The sequence below is a fragment of the Apodemus sylvaticus genome, chromosome 22, assembly GCF_947179515.1.
Source record: "Apodemus sylvaticus chromosome 22, mApoSyl1.1, whole genome shotgun sequence".
Taxonomy (NCBI): Eukaryota; Metazoa; Chordata; class Mammalia; order Rodentia; family Muridae; genus Apodemus; species Apodemus sylvaticus.
In genome coordinates, this window is record NC_067493.1 from 24018192 (window position 1) to 24041734 (window position 23543).

The 23543-nt window shown below is 49.3% G+C and overlaps 1 protein-coding gene across 2 annotated transcripts in view; it reads right to left on the reverse strand.

Annotated features, from left to right (window-relative positions):
* Window positions 1–413: 413 nt before the first annotated feature.
* Wipi2 (WD repeat domain, phosphoinositide interacting 2) overlaps window positions 414–23543 on the reverse strand; it is a 32916-nt gene continuing 9786 nt past the window's right edge. For both annotated transcript variants that reach the window (XM_052167578.1, XM_052167579.1), the window contains exons 3-12: window positions 13355–13524; window positions 11203–11299; window positions 10354–10451; window positions 9913–10005; window positions 8314–8384; window positions 6624–6731; window positions 5603–5767; window positions 4573–4680; window positions 3857–4014; window positions 414–3258 (exon numbers count right to left, since the gene is read on the reverse strand). In XM_052167578.1, coding sequence (XP_052023538.1) covers window positions 3146–3258; window positions 3857–4014; window positions 4573–4680; window positions 5603–5767; window positions 6624–6731; window positions 8314–8384; window positions 9913–10005; window positions 10354–10451; window positions 11203–11299; window positions 13355–13524 — 1181 coding nt within the window. In that variant the 3' untranslated portion in view covers window positions 414–3145. The remainder of the gene's footprint in view (window positions 3259–3856; window positions 4015–4572; window positions 4681–5602; window positions 5768–6623; window positions 6732–8313; window positions 8385–9912; window positions 10006–10353; window positions 10452–11202; window positions 11300–13354; window positions 13525–23543) is intronic.

The window sequence follows — 23543 nt, forward strand, 5'->3', positions numbered from 1 at the left end:
GTAGTTGAGCAAGGCACACGTTCCTCGCCTCAGCTGAGCTGTGACCAAAACATTCTAGTCTTTTCCAAGCGGCACACCTGCTGTCGAGCCCCATCTCCAAGCTGACTTGGCAGGAGTCTCAGCCTTCAAGCTCCAGCGTCCACAAGAGGGCAGAGTTGGGCAGCTACAGGTGGCCTAGGCAGGGCATTTGCTGCTGCTGTGGCCTGTGGTCCATGCTTGAGGCCCAGCAGGGGTATCTCAGCATCACCGGCCTCCAAGACAGACCCATGCGTGGTCTCTTTCTCTTTGTACTGCGGAGCAGAGCAAGACCAAGGGCATACTTCCGCAGATCCTCCAATGCAAGACTGTCTTCCACCTAGCTTTGTAGGCAGAGAGCAGAGCTCAACAAAAACCATGCACTTTACTCCGTGGGGTTTCAGTTTTAGTGTTTATTGGAGTCCACTGCTGGTCAGCCCCAGCGCTGGGTGCTCACAGGACACCCCCTCACACACCTCACAACAGCCCTGTGAGGTAGGGTTCTTCTCCTACAGTCCAACCTCAGACCTGCCCCTAGCTCATGCTGTTTGTGTAGGCAGGACAAGGGACTCCAACTCTTGCTTTCACTGTTTGAGAAAATACAAAAGCTTTGGTCCCAATCCACACTAATCTTAAAATTGGGGGGGGGGTTCAAACTCCCATTCCCCATTGTCTTTTTTTTAAAGTCATCATCCTTTGGTTTTTTTGAGACAGGGTCTCGCTCTGTATGCCAGGCTTGCCCAGGAGTACATAGTCTAGGCTGGCCTCAAACTTACAGCAATCCTCCTGCCTCACTCTTCTGACTGCTGGGATTATAGGTGTGTGCCACCTCCAAAATTTTCTCTTAACTTTGGAGTAAAATCTTAAAACTAGCCACCGCTGTGGGGCCGGGGGCCAGCACTTATTCGAGTGTGTATCTACTGACTCAGTTTCTCAGTTGGCTCCACCACTGTATCCCACCAGTGCGTGCTAACCTCAGCCAGCTCCTCAGTGGTGCACGGATATAGCCTGAGGTCAGCAGAGCTTTCTCCTTTGCTTTTCTAACCTCTGTGCACATCTGTCCCAAGAGGGGAAGGCTTGCCAAATTTGCCCAGCCCGGCAAGACCACTGAAGGCACAGCCCAGACCCCCAAAGAGGCTTTTTCTGACCAAACTTTCAAGTGAGGAAACCCAGGTGAAAAGGGAGAAAGGAATTCCAACATGTTTTTGGAATACCAACTCCCAAGAGAGGAAACCTCAGATGGAGCTGGGTGCCAGCCACACCCACAGTGTACAAGGCCAAGGTCACTACCTCCCCAGTCACACTCTTTGGTTCCAGGAAACCCCAGCTCCCAATCAGCCAGCCCTGTGCACTTCCCATAGTCTGTTCCTGTCAGCACTCGCTGGCTGTGTTTGGTCCTGTGAAGGCCAGTTTTAGTCTCCCAGTAAAGTACTCACTGAACCAGACCATGGGTTGGGGTCCTATGTTATCAGGGTCCAGGACACTCACGCACACCCAGCCTCACCCTGCCTCACAAGCTATCCAGTTTGGCTCCTCAGATGCTCCAGGGTCAGGTGCCAACAGCAGCAGGAACTAGCAGTGGGCATCCCTCAAACCACACTCATGTGATTAGCTATCCTCTGAACAGCAAGATCAGGGGACCTCAGCAGATTTAGCTACAGGTACCTTGCAGAAACACTCTCCGAGACATAATCACACTGGCCTGAAGGCAGCTACCTGCAGTCCTTCTTGTCCAGATGCTTGACCTGAGCTGGGTTAACCGAGTACCCTGATAGTATCCTGATTTCCTGCTCCAAAAGCCCTGCACCTAAAGTCATATTCATGCAGAAGCCACATACCACACCCCCGGGCTCCACTGTTAGGGTCTGTTGTTTAGAATGCAGATTTTTTTATTCTATAGAGCTGAGAAAGGAGCCTGGCACAGTGGTACCTGGTCCAACTCTCAGGAAGTTGAGGCATGGGGGCTGCTGTGAGTCTGAGACCAGTCTGAGCGATACAGTGAGTTCCAGAGCCTGAGTTGTAGTGAGAGCCCATACTTTACCCAAAGACACCAATCAAAAGCAGATAGGTGCAGGGCAGCACTGACATCTGACCTCATTTCCAAAAGAAAAGGCACATCACCCAGGAGGGAGAGAGGGAGAGAGGGAGGGAGGGAGAGAGGGAGGGAGGGAGTCTCCTGCGGCACCCCGGGGCCTCTCTGCTATCTGCTATCTCTGGGGAGGGAGAAGAGCCTCTGGCAGACAGCACCGCTCAGGTCAGCAGAGACTAACACCTGACGTAGCATCTTTCTTACACCTTTGTGCTTTTTCAGGAATTGGAGTAGCAATACTCTCCTTTAAAAACAAAAACATAAAACCAAGTCACAGTTATGGATGGGGACAGTGGGAGACAGAGCATTTAAAGACACTGACGAAATCACCTTCCTTGGCTCCAGGCTGCCCCGGCAGGCTGCCAAGTTCACCTGTCAGAAGAGAAGGCACAGAGAGCAGAAACTGCCTCTCTCCTCTCAAGATCCCCGTGGAGACTAAGACCCAAAACAATAGTCCCCGTGGAGGAAGCTACTCCCAGAATGATCCAGTCTGGAAAGAGTTTAATAAATTGGGAGGGAAAATGGCCCAGGTGAGGCAGCAGGGCAAGAGGACTCCTGTCAGAGGCCACTGTCCACCTTTGCCCTGGCTGGTCTCGGTGGGCACACGGGCCCTGTCCCTGCAGAATCACCGCACGTGGGCAGACACTTCTTCATGCATACCCTGGCATGAGACCTGACAACTGTGGCTTGCTGTGGAGTGGCCGCTCCACTGGCTCTCCCTCCTATGCTGGCTTGGCACCTCACACATGCAAAGCAAGGAGACTCCACAGACTTCATCAAATAGTTAATTTTGGCAAAAAAAAAAAAAAGGTTAAAAAAATTAAAGAGAAAATAAAAAGCTAAATTCATAAGCAGGATTAAAGTCACTGAACTGAAAACTGTATTTTCTCAACAGTATGGATAGGCTATAACTACAATCTCTTTGCTTTAAAGTCTCTGCCATCCTCTCCCTCAATTCAGGTCAAAGTTCATAGCAGCAGTGCTCAAGTCCTCAGCCAGGCCAGTGTCGTCTGCTCCTGGGCCAGAGTTCACAGGTCGGGATCAGTCAGTCCGGAGGATCATGGGAGGGTGTTCGCTGTCTTCATCCAGGCGCAGCGCACTGGCTTCATCCTCTAGGCATGCGCCACCCACAGCACCCAGGTCATCTGTGTAGGCTGAGAGAGAAGAGTGGTCCCTAGAGAGCTGGGACCAGCCGCTGACCCTGTCACAGCGACCACAGGCTGTGGCCAGGAGACAGCACTTGGTGATGAGCCACAGCCACACTAAGACTTTCCAGACCTGACCGGAGTGGAGCCTCTACAGCCCAGCAGAGCCAGATGATGCTGCCCATTCCCAGCATGCACTACTCACTACAGCACAAGGCCATACAGTAAATGGTGGTAGCCGGATGCACTCTGTGAGTGACTAGGGAGCTCTATGGGATTCTGACTGGGGAATGTTACAGCTCAAAGGATGCCCCACAACAGGGAGCTAGCACCTCTTGAGTTTAGGGAAAGTCGGCCGCATGATGGAGAGGGGCAGCACCGGCAGCCTCTGCCCATGACACACTGCTTACACAGGGAGGTAGCAGGCGAGGTGGGCTCACACGCAGCCGGAGTCACTGGCCACAATGACTGACTTTCTCCCCAAATGAAGACTATAAATTTGCTTTCACAAGCTTTGGAAGGAACCCCCCCTCCCCCGGCTTCATGGGAGGCAGTAACTCCAGGGACAGCATGGGATGGAAGCGCCCGGAAGCTCGTGCTCAATTACCTTCTAAGTTGGCGTCCTGCCCTTTACCAAGTCTGGTGGGGGACGAGGGCACATAGGCCCCTTTGGCAGCTGCTGTGCCATATGTCTGTGTTGCTAGGGGGCAGTCGTGAGACGCAGAGTCCACAATTTCACTGGTCGTCTCCATGCTGCCATCGAGCCTAGAGACAGTAAGCGAACACGGTCAGATGCACTACTTCAAGTAGGGTGATGGCTCACTCAAAATCCCTGCACTTGGAGGGGGAGGTGTCGAGGCAGGAAGATTCCCCTTATTTTGAGGCCAGCCTTGACTACATAGCAAGAACCATCTCAAACTAAACAAGTTGTTCCAGAAGGGCAGTTGGACATACATATAGCATGGCCTGGGGGCAGACACTAGTATGCCGCAGATGCCTGCTCCTGCGTGATGTGACACTCCCACCAACATGAAGCTGATTTCCACACTGCTTTTAACATGGGAAGCCTGATGAAGCGACACACATCTCAATCACCACCTGCGAATTCCCAACTCGCATCCTGAGATGGGTCAGCAGGCTTCTGTGAGGACACCTCACTATAGAGCCCAAGCAGCAACCCAATTCTCACCATCACACCCTCAGGCACGTTTCCTTCCTGTCCCTGAATGGCCTCCTGTAGCCAGCACATCAGCCTTCAGGGAAGGATGAGCAGACAGTACCCGCCACAGGACCGCAGCTGCAGACCGCCCACACCTGCCTCACCTGTGCTGACGCATCAGCGCACACTCGCCGCCTTCCTGGGGGTCCAGGTTATACATGTACAAATAGCCATCCGATGCTCCTACCAGCAACCGTGGGATCTTCTGAATTCTAAGGAAAAGCAGCTATGGTTTTGTTTCAGAAAGCAGATGTTTTTTCCTCACGAAAGGTATGTAACTAAACCTACATCTCAGCAGAGCTAGGAAGAAACCCACCAGTCATCACATTAGGTGAACACAGTACCTGGGCTCCTCAGAGTGAAGCTGGCAAGGCCACGGATGGCCTGGGTGTGAGCACACACTGAGTCCCAAAGAGCACGTGGTGGAGCGGGGTGGCTGTCAGTTTCTCTTTCCTGTGTGTGTATACACGTGCCCATCTATGCATGGCCACGGGGAAGCCAGAGGGTGTGAGATAACCTGCTCTACCACTCCGGGCTTTATTCCACTGAACCTGGATATAATAGGCTGGCACCAAAGAGACATACTTGTCCCTGCCTCCCTTAGTGCTGAAAGCAGGCACATGTGGGCACATCTGGCTCTTATGTGAGTGTTGACGGTCGGCCTGCCCACAAGGCTTTCAGACATGCTTTTGCCCACGTTAGCAGAACACCAGGACTACAGCTTTTGCAGCTATTCAAGTTGGAAAAGACCATCAATGAGCAGAGCAGAGCGGTCACTTGTCTTACAGAGGGGCTTCCCAGTGCTCCATGGCAACAACCCCAGCTGCACGAGCAGGACCTTGGTCCCTGGACACTCCCACTAAATAATGTCAATTTCCTACTGTCTGACTTAATGGTCTCCACCAACACAAACACCCTGAAAAATGCAAAGAAGGTTCTGTGGTGAGGATGCCAGGGCCGCCCAGGTCTCAGGCCTATGGGTGTCCTGCTCTACGGAGGGCTTGATGGAACCCAGGCTTGGGCAGGCTGGACAGGATCATACACCCCTGCAACCTGGCAGCAAGTGCAGTGACTGTTCTCTGGTTCTGGTGTGCATGGGCAGAGGGTGGGGTCGCAGACTCAGTCTGTACTCACGTGGTTAGTGAGCAGATGTTCTTGTGGCCACAAAATGGCAGGCGGACGGTGGCAAAGGCCCTGCCCTGGTTGAACATTTCTGTCACTTGTGAGGGCAGGTAGCTTGTAGATGCCATGAGAACCTTCCCAAAGTAGCCGGTCCAGGTGGTGGGCTCTTCCGGAGGTCTGGAAGGAGGCCCCATCACAAGGTGAGACTGGGCTCTCGCTGACAACTACACTGACCACCGGTCACACCCCACAAAGATGGGTTGTGGAGGCACAGAGCGCCCTGTTGCCCTCTGGCCCAGTGGCCATGGCTCTGACAACACACCGTCAGGAGCTCGCCCTGGAGCAGCAGCTCCCATCCTCGCCTCACACTCCAGCTTCACTCAAGTCCCATCACATTTCCTTAGCATGTACGCGCCTGACCGCCTATGGGAGTCAGGCCGCTGTCTAACAGTGTGGGCCCTTGGATGGGCCACAGGCTCCATCATCAATACCAGCCCCAGTCTAGCACGTATCTGTCTCAGGGACATCTGTTTCAGTTTAAGATGGAAGCACGCAGCTCCTTGCTGACCTTTGAGTACTGGAGCTGTGATTTCATCCCAGAGTGGGACACACAGGTACTGACCAGGAGACACCCTTGGCCCTCAAGCCTCAGCACCCTGGTGCCTCAGAACCCTTCCAGCACAGGTCTCCTGCTGAAGCTGGTCTTGGTGGTGCTGTGCCTACCCTATAGTCAGAAATGGTGACCCTGTGTTTGATCCTCAGTGCTTCCCATTCCCAACAAACCCTGGTAGAAAAATTTAGTCAGGTCTGGTGGCACACGCCTTTAATCCCAGTCCTCAGGGGTAGAGGCAGGTGGATCTCTGAGTTGCCTGGTCTACAGAATGAGTTCCAGACCAGCCAGGGCTACAGAGAGAAATCCTGTCTCAAAAAACAAAAACCAACCCCTGCCCACACACACACACAAAAAAAAAACAAACAAAAAAACAAAACAAGGAAACAAAACAAAACAAGCTTGCTTGTCTTTGCAACTTACTTTTCCCTCACGGCCTCAAGTTTGAAGATATGCACTGTCTCGGTGTTGCTGGATGCGGAGAGGAACATGCCGTCCATGCTGAAGGCCAGGGAGCAGATGCTCACACACCTGAGGAACGGGGGTGGGGTGGGAGCAGTGTGAGGGAGGCCTCAGCCCCACCACAGAACACACAGCCACAGCTGCGGGGTGGGGCATGAGTGCTTTCCCAGGGACCGGCCACAGAGGAAATACTTTTGTCACTGACACACTTGGCTCCACAGAAGTCTTTCTGTCCTTTTGGCTATCCCCTCTGGACAGAGAAACCTTGTGATAAAACCAAGAGCAATTCTCTTGATGCTGACACAGCGTCTTACTGTGTAATGCCGGCCGGCCTGGGGTTTAGGATGCAGACCTGCCTGGTTTTCAACTTGCAATCATTCCCCTACCTCTATCTCCTGAGTGTGCTCAGATCACCGCTACCAACCTCCCTCATTTTGAGACAGGGTCTCTCTATAGAGCTCTGTCCTTGAACTCAGAGACACTTCAGCCTCCAGTCTCTGCCTCCCTGGTGCTGGGACTAAAGGTGTGAGCCATCACACTCAGCCAGGAAAAATTCTTCAGTTAGTCTTTAAATAATCTATTTTTTCTTTGATTTCAAATAACCAAATGTGTGGCTACTTGGAACCAATTTTAGAAGGATTAGGATGGCACTAGAATGTCTGACCAGGAGGGGCCAGCACAGCACTGATATTTTAGAGCAATCCCCCAGCATGTCTCCAAGGCCATAAATATCCCGTAGCCTGAATAAACACATTTTCCCTTAATCCTCTGAAGGAGGACTTCCAGAGTGTTTGCAATGTCTCCACATTGATAGAGTTATATACTATACTATACAACACTGTATTATACTTACTAGAGTGTGTATATGTGTATATGTACACACACACACACACACACATAGAGTATATTCTATATATAACATACAACCCTGCCTAGTGCTTGGATTACAGGTGTGGCCATCACACCTAGCACTTGGTTTTGTAAAGGCAATACTGAAACATGGCTGCTCTATCTCTGTGGACATCCCAGCAAGAAAAGAGAGGTGATAACAGGTCCCCTCGAGAGGATAACCAAGCATTCCTAAATACTTCCCAGAATCCATCAACATGAAGCCCTGGAGAGGCAGTTATACTTCTACTGTGTTCCCATTTAAAGAAGAGAAAGTGAGATCCAGGGACAAATGGACACAATGCTACCTTGTCAATCACTGTGATGCGCAAGGGCTTCAGCCAAGCCAGCGGACACCACAGCTTAGTCCTATCCTACTGAGCTCCTGCATCCGCCTTAAGCAACAGTAAGGGAGGGAGTTTTAGGCACAGATGCAGGATGCTATAGATAGGCAAACCCTATCAAAGAGGAAACCCCCAACTTCAAGATATCTGTCAGTGGAGGAGAGATAGGCAGGACCTCAGGGGTAGAGGAACAAACAGGAGGTGAGTCCAGCAGGAGTGGCTGTTGTCCCGAACCCTGAATTTCCAGGCTGCATTCACAGCAATGCTTGTCTTACCCTTCTGAGACCTGTCCCAGGAGGTGAACTTGGGCTGTGAGCTGCTGGAGTCCCCACGTCCTCCATGCCTCCCCTTGCTTGAGCACAGGTAACAGAACCTGAGACCCAAGGGAACCTCTGACCAGCCAGGTGCACGCCCTTTACCTCTTCACTCCTCTCCTGAACTCAAACAGTTTCTGTCCTTCTGGAATGGAAAACACCCGAATCACAGTCCCCTAGGTCAGAGAGAGGACACAAGGGGAAGAGAATACAATTTTAGCTGAGCAAAGCAATCGGCTTTTCCTTCTTCACATTATTCTACCTAGCAATAAGCGATGCCTCTGTTTCCAGGGGCAACTTGGCTTCCTCTCCGAGCTCCAGTTCAGGGCTAGCACACCCCCTGCTGCCACAGACCAACCACAATGTTCTATCCTATTCTTGCTCATACCATAGCACTGCTTAAAGACAGTCTACTGATCTAGAAAGTAGCAGCCTTGAAGCCAAATGTGGAGAACTCCAAAGCACCTCACCCTTAACCCACAGATCTTATTGGAATCTCTTATGTTAATTACACACATGTACTTGAGATTTATATGACTTAAAACACATCATTATCTGCAGTAACAGTATATAAGAGACAACACAACATCAATGTCTCAAAATACCGATGTTTAAAAATATTCCAGCTGGCCGGGTGGTGGTGGCGCACCCCTGTAATCCCAGTACTCTGGGAGGCAGAGGCAGGTAGATTTCTGAGTTCGAGGCCAGCCTGGTCTACAGAATGAGTTCCACGACAGCCAGGGCTATACAGAGAAACCCTGTCTTGGAAAAACAAAAAACAAAACAAAACAAAACAAAAAAAACAAAAAAAAAATTACAGTCAGGAGGCAGAAGTAGTGGATCTCTGAGTTTGAGGCCAGCCTGGTCTTCAAAGTGAGTTCCAGGATAGCCAGGGCTACACCAAGAAACCCTGTCTCAAAAAGACAAATGAGACAAAAAAGAAAAATTGCAGCCGCTAAAGTGAATTTTGTCGTTGTTGTTTTTGAGACTGAGACAAGGTCCCACTATGTCCCTGGCTGGCCTAGAACTCACTGTGTAGACCAGACTGGTTCTGAATTCACAGACTACCTGCTTCTTGTATCAGTGCTATGCCTGATTGCTTCCTATTTTATGCCACAAACAAGCATTTGCTCTTTTTGTTGTTGTTGTTATTATGTGTGTGTGCATATGTGTGTGTTTGTGGGTGTATGTACCACAATGCACATGTGGGGCCCAGAGGTCAGTTCTTTCCTTACACAACACAACCCTGCCCTTCCTTACATGTGTACACACAGACTTGTGTATACACTTGTTGAGCCATCTTTGCGTTCCCTGCGGTGTGTCACACAACCCCAGCCTGTGGCACTGATGGAGGGTTGTGGAACCTTCCAGGTGAGGCTTAAAGGAAGTTGGTTCCAGTCTCTGGAAGTGTGTCCTTAAAGGGACTAAGTGGACCTCAGTCGTCCCCCCCCCCCCACCATATGACCAGTTTTTCTCAGTCATGGGACATGCTTGAAGTGGCCAACCCAGCTGACCAGAAACCCGTTTGTTCTCTCTGCACCAGTTGTTTCCCTCAGGCAGGTGGGAAGTAAGCTCTGGCAGCCCCCTACAGTGCACCAGGAACAGAAAACCTGTTGGCAACTTGGATTGTGAGAACAGGTGACCAGGGTTCATGGAGACTACTGAACCAGGCAGGTGTCCCCAACCCGGCCACAGCAGACATACCTTCTCAGAAGCGGTGGCAAGCTTGGTCCCACTTGCATCAAAAGCCAGGGCTGCTAAGGGACTGTCATGAGCTGGGATCATGTTTGCAGCTCTCTGAAAATAAAGAAAACATGACTGTTACACAAGAGCCCTGTGCCCACAGGGCCATCAGGTAGCAATGGTTGCTAGGACACCACTAGTAAGGTCAGCCAGAGTAATGGAGTCCCGTGGCTGGCAGGCCTGTTAAATATCGCTCACACTGCAGCACGCAGAACAGATGACCCCGTTTGCTGGGTTCTGCCAACAAGCACACCCAAGTTCACATTGTGTGTAGGACCTGGACAGCTCAGCCAGAGACGCTCTGCCACCTCTGGAGAACCTCAGAGAAACGGAGCTGCTGAGCCGAGGATGCCACTGCCTTCCCAGCAAAACACACCCTCCGGAGCCACGCAAGGACCTCACCAAGTTAATGGTGTCGAAGACCTGCACCTCTCCAATGGTCGCACTCCCTGGATATGCCAAGTAGCAGTTGTCATTGTTTATTGACAGTGCACACAAGCCTGTGGAGACACATGACAACTCAATGCAAATTGAGTGTAGAAGGATACCTTTTAGTGTTAGCAGGGTTAACATTTCTAGAACAAAACTAAAAAGTAGCAGATAACTTTCTCTCCCCACCCTCTCTCAAGTTGTCCATCCCAAGCCACCTTGGGTGATGCTGGTGTCATTCAGAAACGAAACTCTTTGGTTTGGAATGACCAGCATGCTGGGCTAAATAAAGCTCATCCAACCAATGAGCTTACAGGCTCACAAGGCAGCCGCACAGGGAGGGCAGCTCAGAGGCAGGAGGGAGGACCAGTCTACACCGGAGAGGAAACTCCCACCGCCCACTATCATTCTACATCTATTTGTTTAGTGTGCGCACCAAGGTGCGTTAGGTAGAGGACACCTGGAAGAACTTGACTCTCTCCTCGCTGTGAGCTCTGGGAGCAGCATCAGCTCGTCAGGCTTAGAATAAGCGCCATTTACTTGCTGAGCCACCTAACCGCCCACTGTCATCCGTATCCTTAAATGACGCCTCCCAAACTGGGGTCTTCCTTTAAAGTTTTCTGCCTCTGTATTTACTTCTGGTGCGTGTGTGTTCACATGCCCACCATGTACGAGTAGTGAGGTCAGAGGACAAGTTGCAGAAGTCAGTTCTCTTCTACAACATGGATTTTTGGAATCACACTGGGGTAGTTGGACGAGTTGCTAAGTGCCTTTACACACTGAACCGTTTCACAGACTCAGACTCTTCTAGCAATGGCTTACCTGCAGGGTTTGGGGGTGTCTCTCGGATGGTATGAAGTACCTTCATGTCCCGGATGTTGTGTATATAGAGTGACTCTTCCAGACACACGATGAGCCTCTAGAGACAGAAACAACAAAGCATGAAGAAGCACCTGAGCTCACTCCTGGACTAGACAGTCTCCACCCCTAGGACACCATGCAGGCTACTGTAAAGAGTGCAAGTGTGTGCAGCCGCCTTTCCACTGACAGTCAGACCCTAGACCCATTTGCATTAGCTCCCATAACTTTATATGCCCAGTGCACTATGAATTCTCACAGGGCGACTTAATTCAGTAGCATGTGTCTGGATGACTAGGAAGAGATCTACAAAAGCAAACTGCTTTAGAAAACTATGGTGAGGACTGAAGAGATGGGCCAGTGGATAACAGCACCTACTATGTGAGCCCAATCAGGTGGCACAGGCCCACCCTCCACCTACTAGAGACTGATTCACAGGAAATTGCATGTTTGAGGCTCTATCACAAAATAAAAAGTAAAAGTGGGCTTAGCAGTAAAGGCTCATGCTTTGCATGTGTGAGGCTACACACAAGGCCCAAACCCCATGATGACTGAGATACCAGTAAAATACAAGCCAAAGCACATGGGTCATGTCACTGTACACACGGGCTACTTTGCTGTACAGTTCTACCGTGTTTTAAGTGCACGAGTGTTTGCTTGCATACATGCATGCACATTGTGTGTGCCTAGTTCTTGAGAAGGTCGTAAGAGGGTGTTGGGTCCCCTGTAGCAACAGTTACAGTGCCTGTGAGCACGTGATATAGGTGCTGAGCAAGAGCAACAGGCACTCTTACTGAAGCCATTTCTCCAGGTCTCTCTGTCCCGTTCTTATTCATTTTAGAGACAGGACGCTGGGGCCTCTAGATGAGAGGCAGGGTTGATACTGTGAGACCTGGCACACACTCCATGTCAGCATGTACAGGGTTACATGCATCCATCTGTTCTGTCTTCACCTTGAAAAATCCACAACTTTCCAGCTGAACTGGATAATTGGGCCAATTCCCAGTTTAATCAGGCAACCAGGAGACACATGTCTGGCTAACTGCCTTAGAAAATAAAAGCTGCCTCTTGGACTCTAGCTCTTGCAGTAAGGGAGGCTTTACAGTCTGCTGCCGAGGCCCCTATCCCTACAGGATGTGTGCTGCCACACGCTCTTCGGCTACCTGGGTGCAAGCTGAGGCTGGGACTGTCAGGAAACACTTTCAGAGTCCGACACAAAGTTGTGCCGTGTGGGCTTGTCTTATTGATTTGGGGAAAAATATTTGTCACAGTTAACAATTCAAAGTTGGAAAAGAGGGAGCAGATGTTGAGACAGTAACCTGAGAGTAAGACTGGTGTCCCGAGGACAGATGGAGCCTGCTGGCAGGGACGAAGCCACCATCACATGTGGACTACCTGAGCAGAGCTGCTGAGAGGAGCCCAGGGTCCGGCTCAGCGAATGTGTGAGGCAGCCGTGGTGGTGGACACCGTAATCCCAGCACTACAGAGGCAGAGCCAGACCCATCACCGGGACTCGGAGGCCAGCCTGGTCTACATAACAAGCTGCAGGACAGTCAGGGCTACATAAAGACCCTGTCTCTACTACATTCACTACAGCATAATACAGCGTAGTGAATGGAGGTAATGAAGCAGTGAGTGGTTCCGAGCTGAAAGCCCCAGTGTGAGACGAGGGAGGAACAGCGGAAAACAGACAGCACACCCTTGGTTTCCTTGCTTGATTTTGCTAATGTATGTGATCTATATTTCTGTAAAAATAGTGGTTAGAAGCCAGATATGACACCTGCACTGCTCAGTTATCCTGTCTTATTCCCTTGAGACAGGGTCTCTCTGCCCACTGCAATGCTAGGGTTAGATACACATGGCTTTTTATGCAGCTGCTGGGGATTCAGACTCAAGTCCATTCATTTATAGAGCAAGAGCTCTCAGCACTGAGACACCTGCTCAGCCACTCCTTATTCTGAGAGGCTCCCATTCTTTGGATCCTCCTGCCTATCCTCTCACTGCCTATCCTCTCACTGTGCTGACATTACAGATGGGATGGCACCCAAGGCTTGAGGGCATGGTGGGCAGGCACGTGCTCTACCATCTGAACTGCCTGCAGCGCAGGGCCACTCACCTGCCTGTTCAGCTTCACGGCCAGGATTGTGTTGGAGTAGCTGTAGTTGCATATCTCGGTGCCCTTCTTAAAGTGGCAGACCTTCAGCTTCCTGGGGGCTTTGAGGCTGACAATGGCCACCAAGCTGCTTGAGAACAATCTCTCCACAATGCAGACATCTTCAGTGTCAGCTGGAACCAGAGAAGAAACATACGTGTGGAGACATACATTTCCCAGTTAAGGCAAGCAATCTGCCCACAGATACAAGTGGCATGCACTTTTAACAGGTACATGATACACAACACTGTAATGGACACACAGGCTGACATATCTCTGGAGTCAAAAGTCATCAGAGGGAATGGAAAGTCTCCTATCTGGAGCCAAGGCTCTGTCACTGTAACTATAGATCACATCCTATGTGCAAACTTTGATGCCAAAGCACAGAATCACGAAAGGGTGGCTTTGAATGCACTCTGCTGTGACAGGATTTCAAAGCACACTTACTACATTTATCTGCTGGGTTTGTTTTTTTAAAGATTTTTTTAATTTATTTTATGTATAGGAGTACTGTCTGTAGCTGTCTTCAGACACACTAGAAGAAGGCATCGGATCCCATTACGGATGGTTGTGAGCCACCATGTGGTTGCTGGGATTTGAACACGGGACCTCTGAAGAGCGGTCAGTGCTCTTAGCCATTGAGCCATCTTTCCAGCCCTGTTGTTTTTAATATATATTGTGGGTGTGCCATGGTCAGAGTGGAGGTCAGGGGTAACTCGTGGAAGTCTGTTCTTTCCTCCTCCCATGGGGGTCTGGGGTTCCAACTCAAGTTGTTGTCAAGTCTGGCAGCAAGTTTCTTTATCCACTGAGCCATCTTACTGGCCCCCGCTTATTCAAGTCAGGTAAGAGATGCTGCAAGGGATACATGCTAAGGCCCCATCCACACTGCTGTGGCACTGGGCAGTGAACCGGATGTCAGCCCCATGCTGTTGTAGCATTCAGCAAGCTGGTTTGATAAACAAAGCTCTGACTCTTTGTAGCTGAGGATTGGTTCATCAGGACACAACCCTGTGTAAGTCAAAGAACATTTGTGTTGCTAGGCAAGCACATGGTTTCATTAGGTCTGCCTGACCTGAAAGGCAAACATACATTAACGTACTAGACACAAATACAGACTGTAACACTGGACATAAGCTAGAAGCAAACACACTTGGTTTTGTTTAAGCAGGGGACTCTGCTGCTACTCACAATGGAACAGGCAGTAAATCAATGCCTGACCCTAAGCTCTTTATAATTTATTCATGGGCACTTTTAGCCAGATGACACAAATCACATTTGCTTCCTTTCCAGAGCAGTAAGCAAGCCTTCATTTTAAGGATCAAAACACAAGTGGCTGCCACCACTGGGGGACAGGCCAGAGGGGTGGGAGCCAGGAGATGGGTCCCAGGCTGAAGAAGCTTTGCCCATGAGCATCCTGATACAGGTGCCAACCCCTGCTCAGAGTGCCTTGCAACAAAAGCACAGTTAACACTGCCAGCTCTTGGAGAAGTCAGAGACTTTGTACACGACAAGCACTTGAGACACAGTCAACCAGGTGGACAGACTAGAGACCCAGAAAGTCAACGATCTGTAGCACAAAGAACTTCCCTCCAGAGATCACAAGGATATCTGTCATGAGAAACCTGCCAGGCAGGAGGAGTATCACAGAGATGCTGATATGTTTACAGTTGCCAGGTATGGTGTCTTTTGCCTTTAATCCTAACATTCAGGAGGCAGAGGCAGGTGGATCTCTTGTGACTTTGAGGCTAGCCTGGTTTACATAGAGTTAAGTTTGCAAAGGCCACTGAGACTGTTTTTAAAAAAGGGGTGTGGGATGGGGCAGAAGAGGTGGCACCCCATGTAGAAAGGAGGTCAGGGTGATGTGCCAGGAAGCAGAGACACAAGGGCCCATGCAGCTCACTGGCTAGCTAATCTGGAGGACTGTTTAGATACCAGATTGTCAAGCTGCTGTATATGAAACACACACACACACACACACACACACACACACACACACACACTTTAAAAAAAATAAATAAAAAATAAAAAAATAAAAAGATAAAAAGGAAAGTCAGCTGTAGTGGTACTAGAAACAAGAAATGTCTGTATATGTGAGGACATACTGGTATATATACATAGTAAGTTCAAGCCAGCCAGGACTAGTTGCCCATGCAGAACTTGTGCCTAATATCCTCAAAGATGCAAGACTGGATTACAGCTTTGGTAACTCTAAAGATGGGGCATACTATAGGAAAGCACAGTCTATATAAAACTGATTGTGTGTCTGTATGCATGTGTTTGTGCATTCATGTGTGTACAGGGATGAGTTCATGGCCTGCAGGGGGAGATCAGAGGAAACTTAAGTTCTGATCACCCCAAATCTTTTCTGTTTGCATTTCTACCTCCCCAGCTTGGGGATTTACCTATGTCCTGGGGATCAAAACTCAGGTCCTTAGACTTGGAAGGCAAATATTTTATCAGTGACTTAATCATTTCCATATTGTAAAAGTGGTGAGTAAATTTTACATAAATCCACTAGCCCTTTCATTTAAACCACAGGTGAGATAGTCATAACACCTTTCTACACGCAGCTGTGTGTCACCCTTCATAGAGTCTGGGTTTGAGGAGCTGCCCCCATGCTAATGTTTAACTCCAGCCCCTGGGGATTTCACAGTTATTGCCTGACAGGGAGGACGGTGGGGGCAAATCCTTGTCTTCTGCACACATTCCCAGTGAGGGGAGGGCTGAAGTGAGAGGGGAGGGGAGGGCGTGGCAAAGGGGCTGCAGAATGCTCCTGGTGGTGAAGCAGAGACTGTGAGAGCTGGGAGGAGGAGCATTGCTTCCAAGAGCATTTGTTTCAGTCACGGGAGCCCTTATATGCTCACACGACTGCACTTCAGCAGACACAGGGTCCCCGAAGGACCAGGACAGTGTCATTTAATAATGTCAGGAGCAATAAAATCCAGCAAGACTAAGTTTAAACTGCGGGAAACCCCACCCTTCTTATTAAGCAGGAGGGAGGAGGAACCCAGCCAGGCCCAGAGGCCAGCAGGTAGTCAGGCTATCTTGGGGAGGAGCTGGGAGCTCCTGCAGCAAGCCTGGGTCATTGCAGGGCAGGGGTGGGAGGGTTCCTAAGTGCAACATGGTTAAACACAGAGCCAGCAGCAGGCACAAGGAGGCCTAGGACTGCATGCACAGACATTCAGAACCAGTCAACTGGAGGGAAATTACACCAATGCTACAGAGGCCAACAAACAGAGCACAACCAGTACTCGGGCTGGGAGTGGTGGCTCACAACTACAGTCAGTACTTTGGAGGTTGAGGCAGGACTGCCACAAGTTTGAAGCTAGTCATAACTACACAGTGAAACTGTGTTTAAAAAAACAAAAGCAGGGCTGGAGAGATGGCTCAGCACTTAAGAGCACTGACAGCTTTTCCGAAGGTTCTGAGTTCAAATTCCAGCAACCACCTGGTGGCTCACAGCCATCAGTAGAGAGATCTGATGCCCTCTTCTGGTGTCTGAAGACAGCTATAGTGTACTTAGGTATACTAATAAATAAATATTAAAAAAAAACAAAAACAAAAGCAACCAAACACCCCCTCCCTAAACCAAGTTCAGAAACCTAGGGACAGGTAGTGGGTTGGGTGGGGGTGGGGCATAGGGGGTGATGTATGCCCTTATCCTAGTATATGCAGAAACAGATCTGCCTAGGTGGGAGGGAAAAAAGGTCATTTAGTAATAGGAAGAGGAAAAGAAAATCCTTGTTGAGAAATTTCTCTTAGCCAGGCATGGTGGTGCACATCTTTAATTCCAGTACTTGGTAGGCAGAGGCTGGCAGACTTCTGTGAGTTCTAGGCCAGCCTGGTCTACATAGTAAGCTCCAGAACAGCCAGGGCTACATCGAGGTCCTGTCTCAAAAATGCCAAAATGAAAAATCTCTAACACTGTCTTTAATGACGGAAATCATAATCTGCCCTTGGAGACAGAGCACCAATGCCCCTGGCCTCTCTGCACATCTCTGCAGCAGATTCAGGGTTGGGAGTGGGTGGGGGAAAGCACCTGGATCCAAGTCTGTTAGATTGTGGATGCTTTCCCTGTAGAGGGATTGGCCAGACTTTATATTCCATCCAATACCTTCCTTGAGAAGCTAAACTCCTAACCTTTATAGCCCCACAGTTGGCTGGGACATAGGAGTCACTCCCCAAATTACCATCTTATACCCTTATCTATACCCTATCTACCATGTTCATTAATCTGCTAAAAAACCCAAAAAACAAACCAGAAACACTCAGCACAGAGTCCAGTATTGGGTGTGAGGATGCTCACTCCCTCTAGCCACCACATGTGGTAGCACATAGCTAGTGCTTATCTGTGTGGTTATCTGATGACCCTGCCCCTTTTCCAACTCCAGGACAGCTTTATTCACCAGTGGCCAAGGCAAAGTTCCTCAGGCAGCCACCTGACTCCTACATCTACTCTATTAATGGGAACAGGCACCCATACTGCTGTCTGCACATCAATGTGTAGAACGGCGCTATTTACAACAAGCAAGAAATACGAACAGCCCATGTGTGCACACATCGATAGATGAACCAAACAGGACAACTACGACAGTACAGCAACACTCAGCCATAGTGCACAGGAGGTCTGGTGCATGAAAATGCAGGGGCAAGCTGTAAAAACACTCCACACGAACAAAGCCAGCCACATTCAGCTGCATTTATCTGCAAAGCCCAGACAGCAAATCTATAGATGCAGAAAGAAGATGAGTGGCTGAGCTGGGCTGGGTGGCGGGGAGTAATTGCTAATGGACTCGGGCTTTAAGAGATGATAAAAACATTTGTAAATTCCATGATGGTAGGCTCCTCAACTCAGCAAATGCACCACACGTCACTCAACTGGATAATTTAAGCAGATTTATAGGCCATAAAAGTATATTAACTATACCCCAAAGAGGCTGGCTTTTATTTTTGTAAATCACACTAGAGCCCATCTCAGGTAGCCTAGTGCAGACATATGAACTTTGGCCAATATATTAAGACTGATGCAAGAAGTTACTGACGCAAGTAGTAGGGGACTCTCAGTACAAGTCACATCACCAGGGAAAAATGGGCCACTGGGACAAGGCAGAAGCTAAGTATATGCAGACCCTCTGGGAACTCCAATCCTTCAACCCCAGGCAATGGGCATCAGTGGGGGAGGGATGCCTCTTAAGCCACTGAAGACATCCGATAGCTACTGAGTTTTCTGGGGCAATTTCTGACCTGTAACTTTTATCTGGTTTCCACAGGGGCCACTAACAAGAAAAGGATTAAGCCCTCCGCAAATGGCAGGGGAACTTCCTTGCCTAGTCTGACCAGGAAGAGCTGACACTGTGTGGATGCCTGTGAGCTGGGCAAGCTAAACAAAAGGTTACTGATAGGTGCCTCTCTTTGTTGGTCTCCCACTGAACACAGTGGCAAACTGGCTGGCCAGATCATTCCCAGGATGCACCTCCCTGTCCCCCTCCCCCTGGCACTAGGGTTAGACATTGCCACCATAAGCTATCTTTTCATGGGGCCTAGGGGTCTACACACCGAGCCTTCTCTTCAGCCTATGGCTACTGTATTAAGCTTTGCACTTGGCAGAACCAGAATACCAGCACCAAGCATGAGCCCCACACCCTCAGCACAGCCCCTCTCCACTCCATCAAGGGTCGCTCAGCCACCCTGAGAAGCAATGGTAAAGGCTAGTGATGGAAGGAGACAGCTAACAGGGCTGAGCCCTTGGAGGGTGGGACACCAGTGCCAGAGTGTACCCAGGCTGATGCAGAGAACACTTTGGACACAAACTTCAGTGACCTCAAGAGGCGATGGCCTAGTTTCCAAGTTGCCTCAGGCACAATGCTGCCCACTTCCTCGAGGTTGGCTGTCTAAAGTCTAACTTAGGAAGGAGTTACTTGGGCTAAAGAAATGCTGTTTTGTTCTGTACTGACTAACTGATGGAACACAATTCCCCAGGCCTGTCCACACTAGGGCTCCCTCAGTGATGCCAGCCAAGAGCTGATGCCCCCCACAGCACACTAAGGCAGAGAAGTGCCCCCGTTACTGTAATTTCTCACAGAATTAATATTCTGACAGGTACACAGGCTGTCAAATGGGCAAAGTGTCATTTCTCTGACCTGAGAACTCAAATGCTCATGAGGTGCTCTGGTCCTGGGGAAGGTTCCCACAACCACCAAGGACACCTAACACTGAACTATAGGTGGGCTCACTTTGTGAACTTTCAGAAGTACAAGTTTTGTGAAGAGCACGGTCCCCACTCAAATGGTTCTGACCCTACATGGCATCTGGAGAAGTTCACTTCTAAACTCTGACATTTTACAAAGGTCTTTTTATGCATTTTATGTAATAGTGGACACTGCTGTTGCAGTGACATTTAAAAGAAGAGAGCCACAAGAATGTGCATTGTGAACTTTCCAACACTGAGGCATGTTGGAACACATGAGAACATGTGGGACAGAAACAACAGGCAGTTTTTACAATGTTGCCTAACTGTAAAATCAACTGGGAAAGTAGCTCAGTGGTTAGAGTACTTGCCTAGCATTCAGGAAACTCTGGGTTCTAGCTCCACATCTGCATTAAAACATGAGTGGCAGCGCATGCCTTTAATCTCGATCCTTGGGAGTCAGAGACGAGAGGATCAAAAGTTCAAGGTCACCCTAACACTGAGTTTGAGGCCACTGGTCTACATTAAGACCCTGTGTCCAAGAGGTAGGGGGATTGAGAAAGGCTGGTTGACATACTGAGTTTGAAATGGAGGCTATGTTGCCATACACTAGTAATCCTAGCATTCAGAAATCTAAAATTGGCAGCTCATGAACTGCAGGCCAGCCTGGACTATGCAGTAAGACTTGTCTTACACATGAAGGTAAGAAGTCTGAATCGCAGCAGCACTGTTAGGAAAGACCTAACTTGCTGGGCAAAGCTTTTATTTCTTGTTTGCTTTAAAGAACCATTAGTGGTTGGTCCTGCTCCCCAGGACCTGTCCAGGCTGATTCTTCTGATAAAACAACAAAGGCTGATAGCAAAGACTTCATTTCATGATGGACTGCCAGGAGTCATGAGTGTACAAGACCTAAAATTGGAGTCAGAAAGATTCTTCACTCTACTTGCAGAAGAATAATAGACAACCTTGACATTCACTCAGAGGTGAACTGGTTTTCCAGGACACCTGCCCCTATGTGAGGAGGTGGTCAGCACTGTAGGGGTAGATTTACCTCCTCGGTGGAGGATTAACTCAGACGGAGCTACCCAGAGAGCTCAGCAGGTAAAGGTGCTGGCTCTACCAGTCCGGAGTCCCAAGATCAAGCTTCATAAACCACAAAAAGGCGGAAGGACCGAACAGATTCCAAGACCTCCCACCCCTGCTCAAATGTGTATGCATGCACAAATCAAAAAACACAAATTTGTAAGTATTAACTGGAATGTTCTTTGCTGCCACATCTACTTTTAAGAATCCAAATTCAGGCTGGGAGGTACAAGCCCTAGTCCTAGCACTTGGGAAGCAAAGCAGGGAGATCCTTATTAGTTCCAGGGCAGTCAGGATTACACTGCAAGACCCTGTCTCTAAGTCATATAAGTCAATAGAAATTTAAAGTGGCAGGTATATTAGCACATGCCTTTAATCCCAGCACTCAGGAGGCAAAGGCAGGCAGATCTCTGAGTTCTAGGCCAGCCTGGTCTACAGGAACAGTCAGGGCTATAGGAGAAACCCTGTTTCAAATAAATAAATAAATAAGAAAAAAGAAAACTCAAAGTTCACTAAGGGACACGAAAGTTAGCAGGTCACCTTCCCACACTTCTAAGACACTATCAAGACATCATATTCTGTTCCCACCAAAGCCAGTCAGGAAGGTCAGGCACAGGCAAGAGAGGACTGGGTTCTGGCATTCCTTTCTTTGCACTCAAGACACCAAGCCTCCCAAAACAGGGAGAACCAGGATTTGCACACAGCCACCAACAGTGACACCAGAACCAAACAGCATAGGTGAGGCACTCCACTCTAGAGACTTGATCACATTTTAGCCACCAGGGACTGGGGGGCGGGGCGGGGGGGGGTAAAAGCTAAGGGAGCCTTTTCCTGAGGTAGGTCACCCTTCAGGAGGAGTCCTGCTTCAGATGTCAGGAATGCTGGCCCACACCTGACATTACTAAGTTATGTCTGTCCAGTTCCATCTCAGTGAGACTAGAAGACATGGAGGGACCAGGAATATGGTGACTATTGAGACCATAAAAGAGTAATGTCTAGGAGGCAGTGGGACACAGGGGTCAGGACCAGGGAGCGCATCTAATACCAGTGGCCACTCCCTCCCAGTGGGTCTTGAGGCAGTAACAACCAAGGTGATGCAGAGGGTCTGTCAGACAAACTCTGTCCTGGAGTCAAGGGCACCTGCAGCACATGACCTCCAGCAGGAAGGGGGCCTTCTACCCTCCTGGTTTCCAGGACTTTGGAATTCTAAGACAGAAGCCTCAGTGTCCCCCTCACCTTATGCTAAGGGCTGGGTACTAGTTATCTGTCTGTTCCCCAGAGTCCCCAGCCTCATGCTTGAGTCACTTCTGGAATCCTATTTAGAAACAGCTGTCAGTAAGCACCTGCCACTCCTCTTTAACAATCAGAATAGTCTCCAAGACTGAAACCACTTCAAGTTAGGCAAGTTAGGGCCATCCTTGACTACAAAGTACGTCCAAGGACACCCTGGGCTGAGAATAATTAATCTTAAACCAAAGAAGAGTGGGCAAAAACCTGAGAGTAGGGGATAGACACCAAAAAGTGCTTGACACTGAACTGAAACCTCAGCCCTTGGATAACAGGAATGAGAACTGAGGCTAGCATAGCTCAGAAACCACAAGCAAAGCCAGGTTTAGTGGACACTAACAGGGCACTCACTCACTCACTATCTGGGCGTCAATAGGCAGATCTCTGAGTCTGAAGCCAGCTCAGTCTACATGAATTCTAGCCAGAGTTACATAGACTCTGTCAACACCATCACCAAGGAAACACAACTTAACTATGAGACAGGATCCCACATATCTGAGAGGGAAGGTGCACAGCACTATCAATAATCGGACTGCTTTCTATCATTGGTGAATGCGGGACAGCCACCCAGGAAGTGTCCGCAGACAGTCTCTTGTTTGCAGAAGTAACCTAGTTGGGACTTAAACTCTCTTTAGCTAAGCATGGACCTAAACTGCTCCCTGATCATTCTGCCCCACCTGCTTCCTAAAGAAACACTATACGTGCAGTTACCACATAATTGTACTCCTGAGCACTCACCTTCAAGAAATGAAAATTCATATTCACACAAAAAACCCCACCTGCTTCCTAAAGAAACACTATACGTGCAGTTACCACATAATTGTACTCCTGAGCACTCACCTTCAAGAAATGAAAATTCATATTCACACAAAAAACCCACCCACGGATGTTCACTGCGGCTTTATTTGTAAACAACAGCAAGAGCTAACCTCTCTGCTCATCTTCTCATGGGTTAACAGCTAAGCAAAGTATCGTCACATATGGGTCACTTCTCGAGAAACTCTGCTGACCGAAAAGCTAATCACACACTACAGGATGGCTCAGCTGGTAAAGTGTTTGTCTCCCAGGTGAGGGGGGCTCAAGTCTGAAGCCTCAGAGCCCACACACTTCAAAGTACCTGGGTTCCATTCCCAGCACTCACATGACAGGCTCAGAGCAGCCATAACTTCCATTCCAGGGGACCCTGTCCATACAGGTTTGCAGTCGAAACAAACAGAAAAGACAACCTGCTACCAGGGTTGTGCCCACCACACCTAGCCTTCCTGTCTCCAGCTGAGATCAGTGCTCCCACCCCCTTGCCTGTGTGGTCAAGGGCTGGAGTCTGACTGAGCTCACACAGTCATGCCCTTGAGCCTCCTAAACTGACCCATTTGTTCTTCCTTGTTAGTTGGGTTTCAGGAAGCTCAGTAGTATCCAAAGATACAACCTGAGTAACACAACTTTCAAACCTGGGTGTCCCGCACTCAGGAAGCTGAGGCAGATCAAGATGATGGGTGGGAGAATGTAGGGAGAGAAGGCTTGTCAACCTGAAGGGACTTTATTTATGTATTGGTTAGTATTATTTTGCTTTTTGTTTTTTCCCAGATAGGGTCTCAC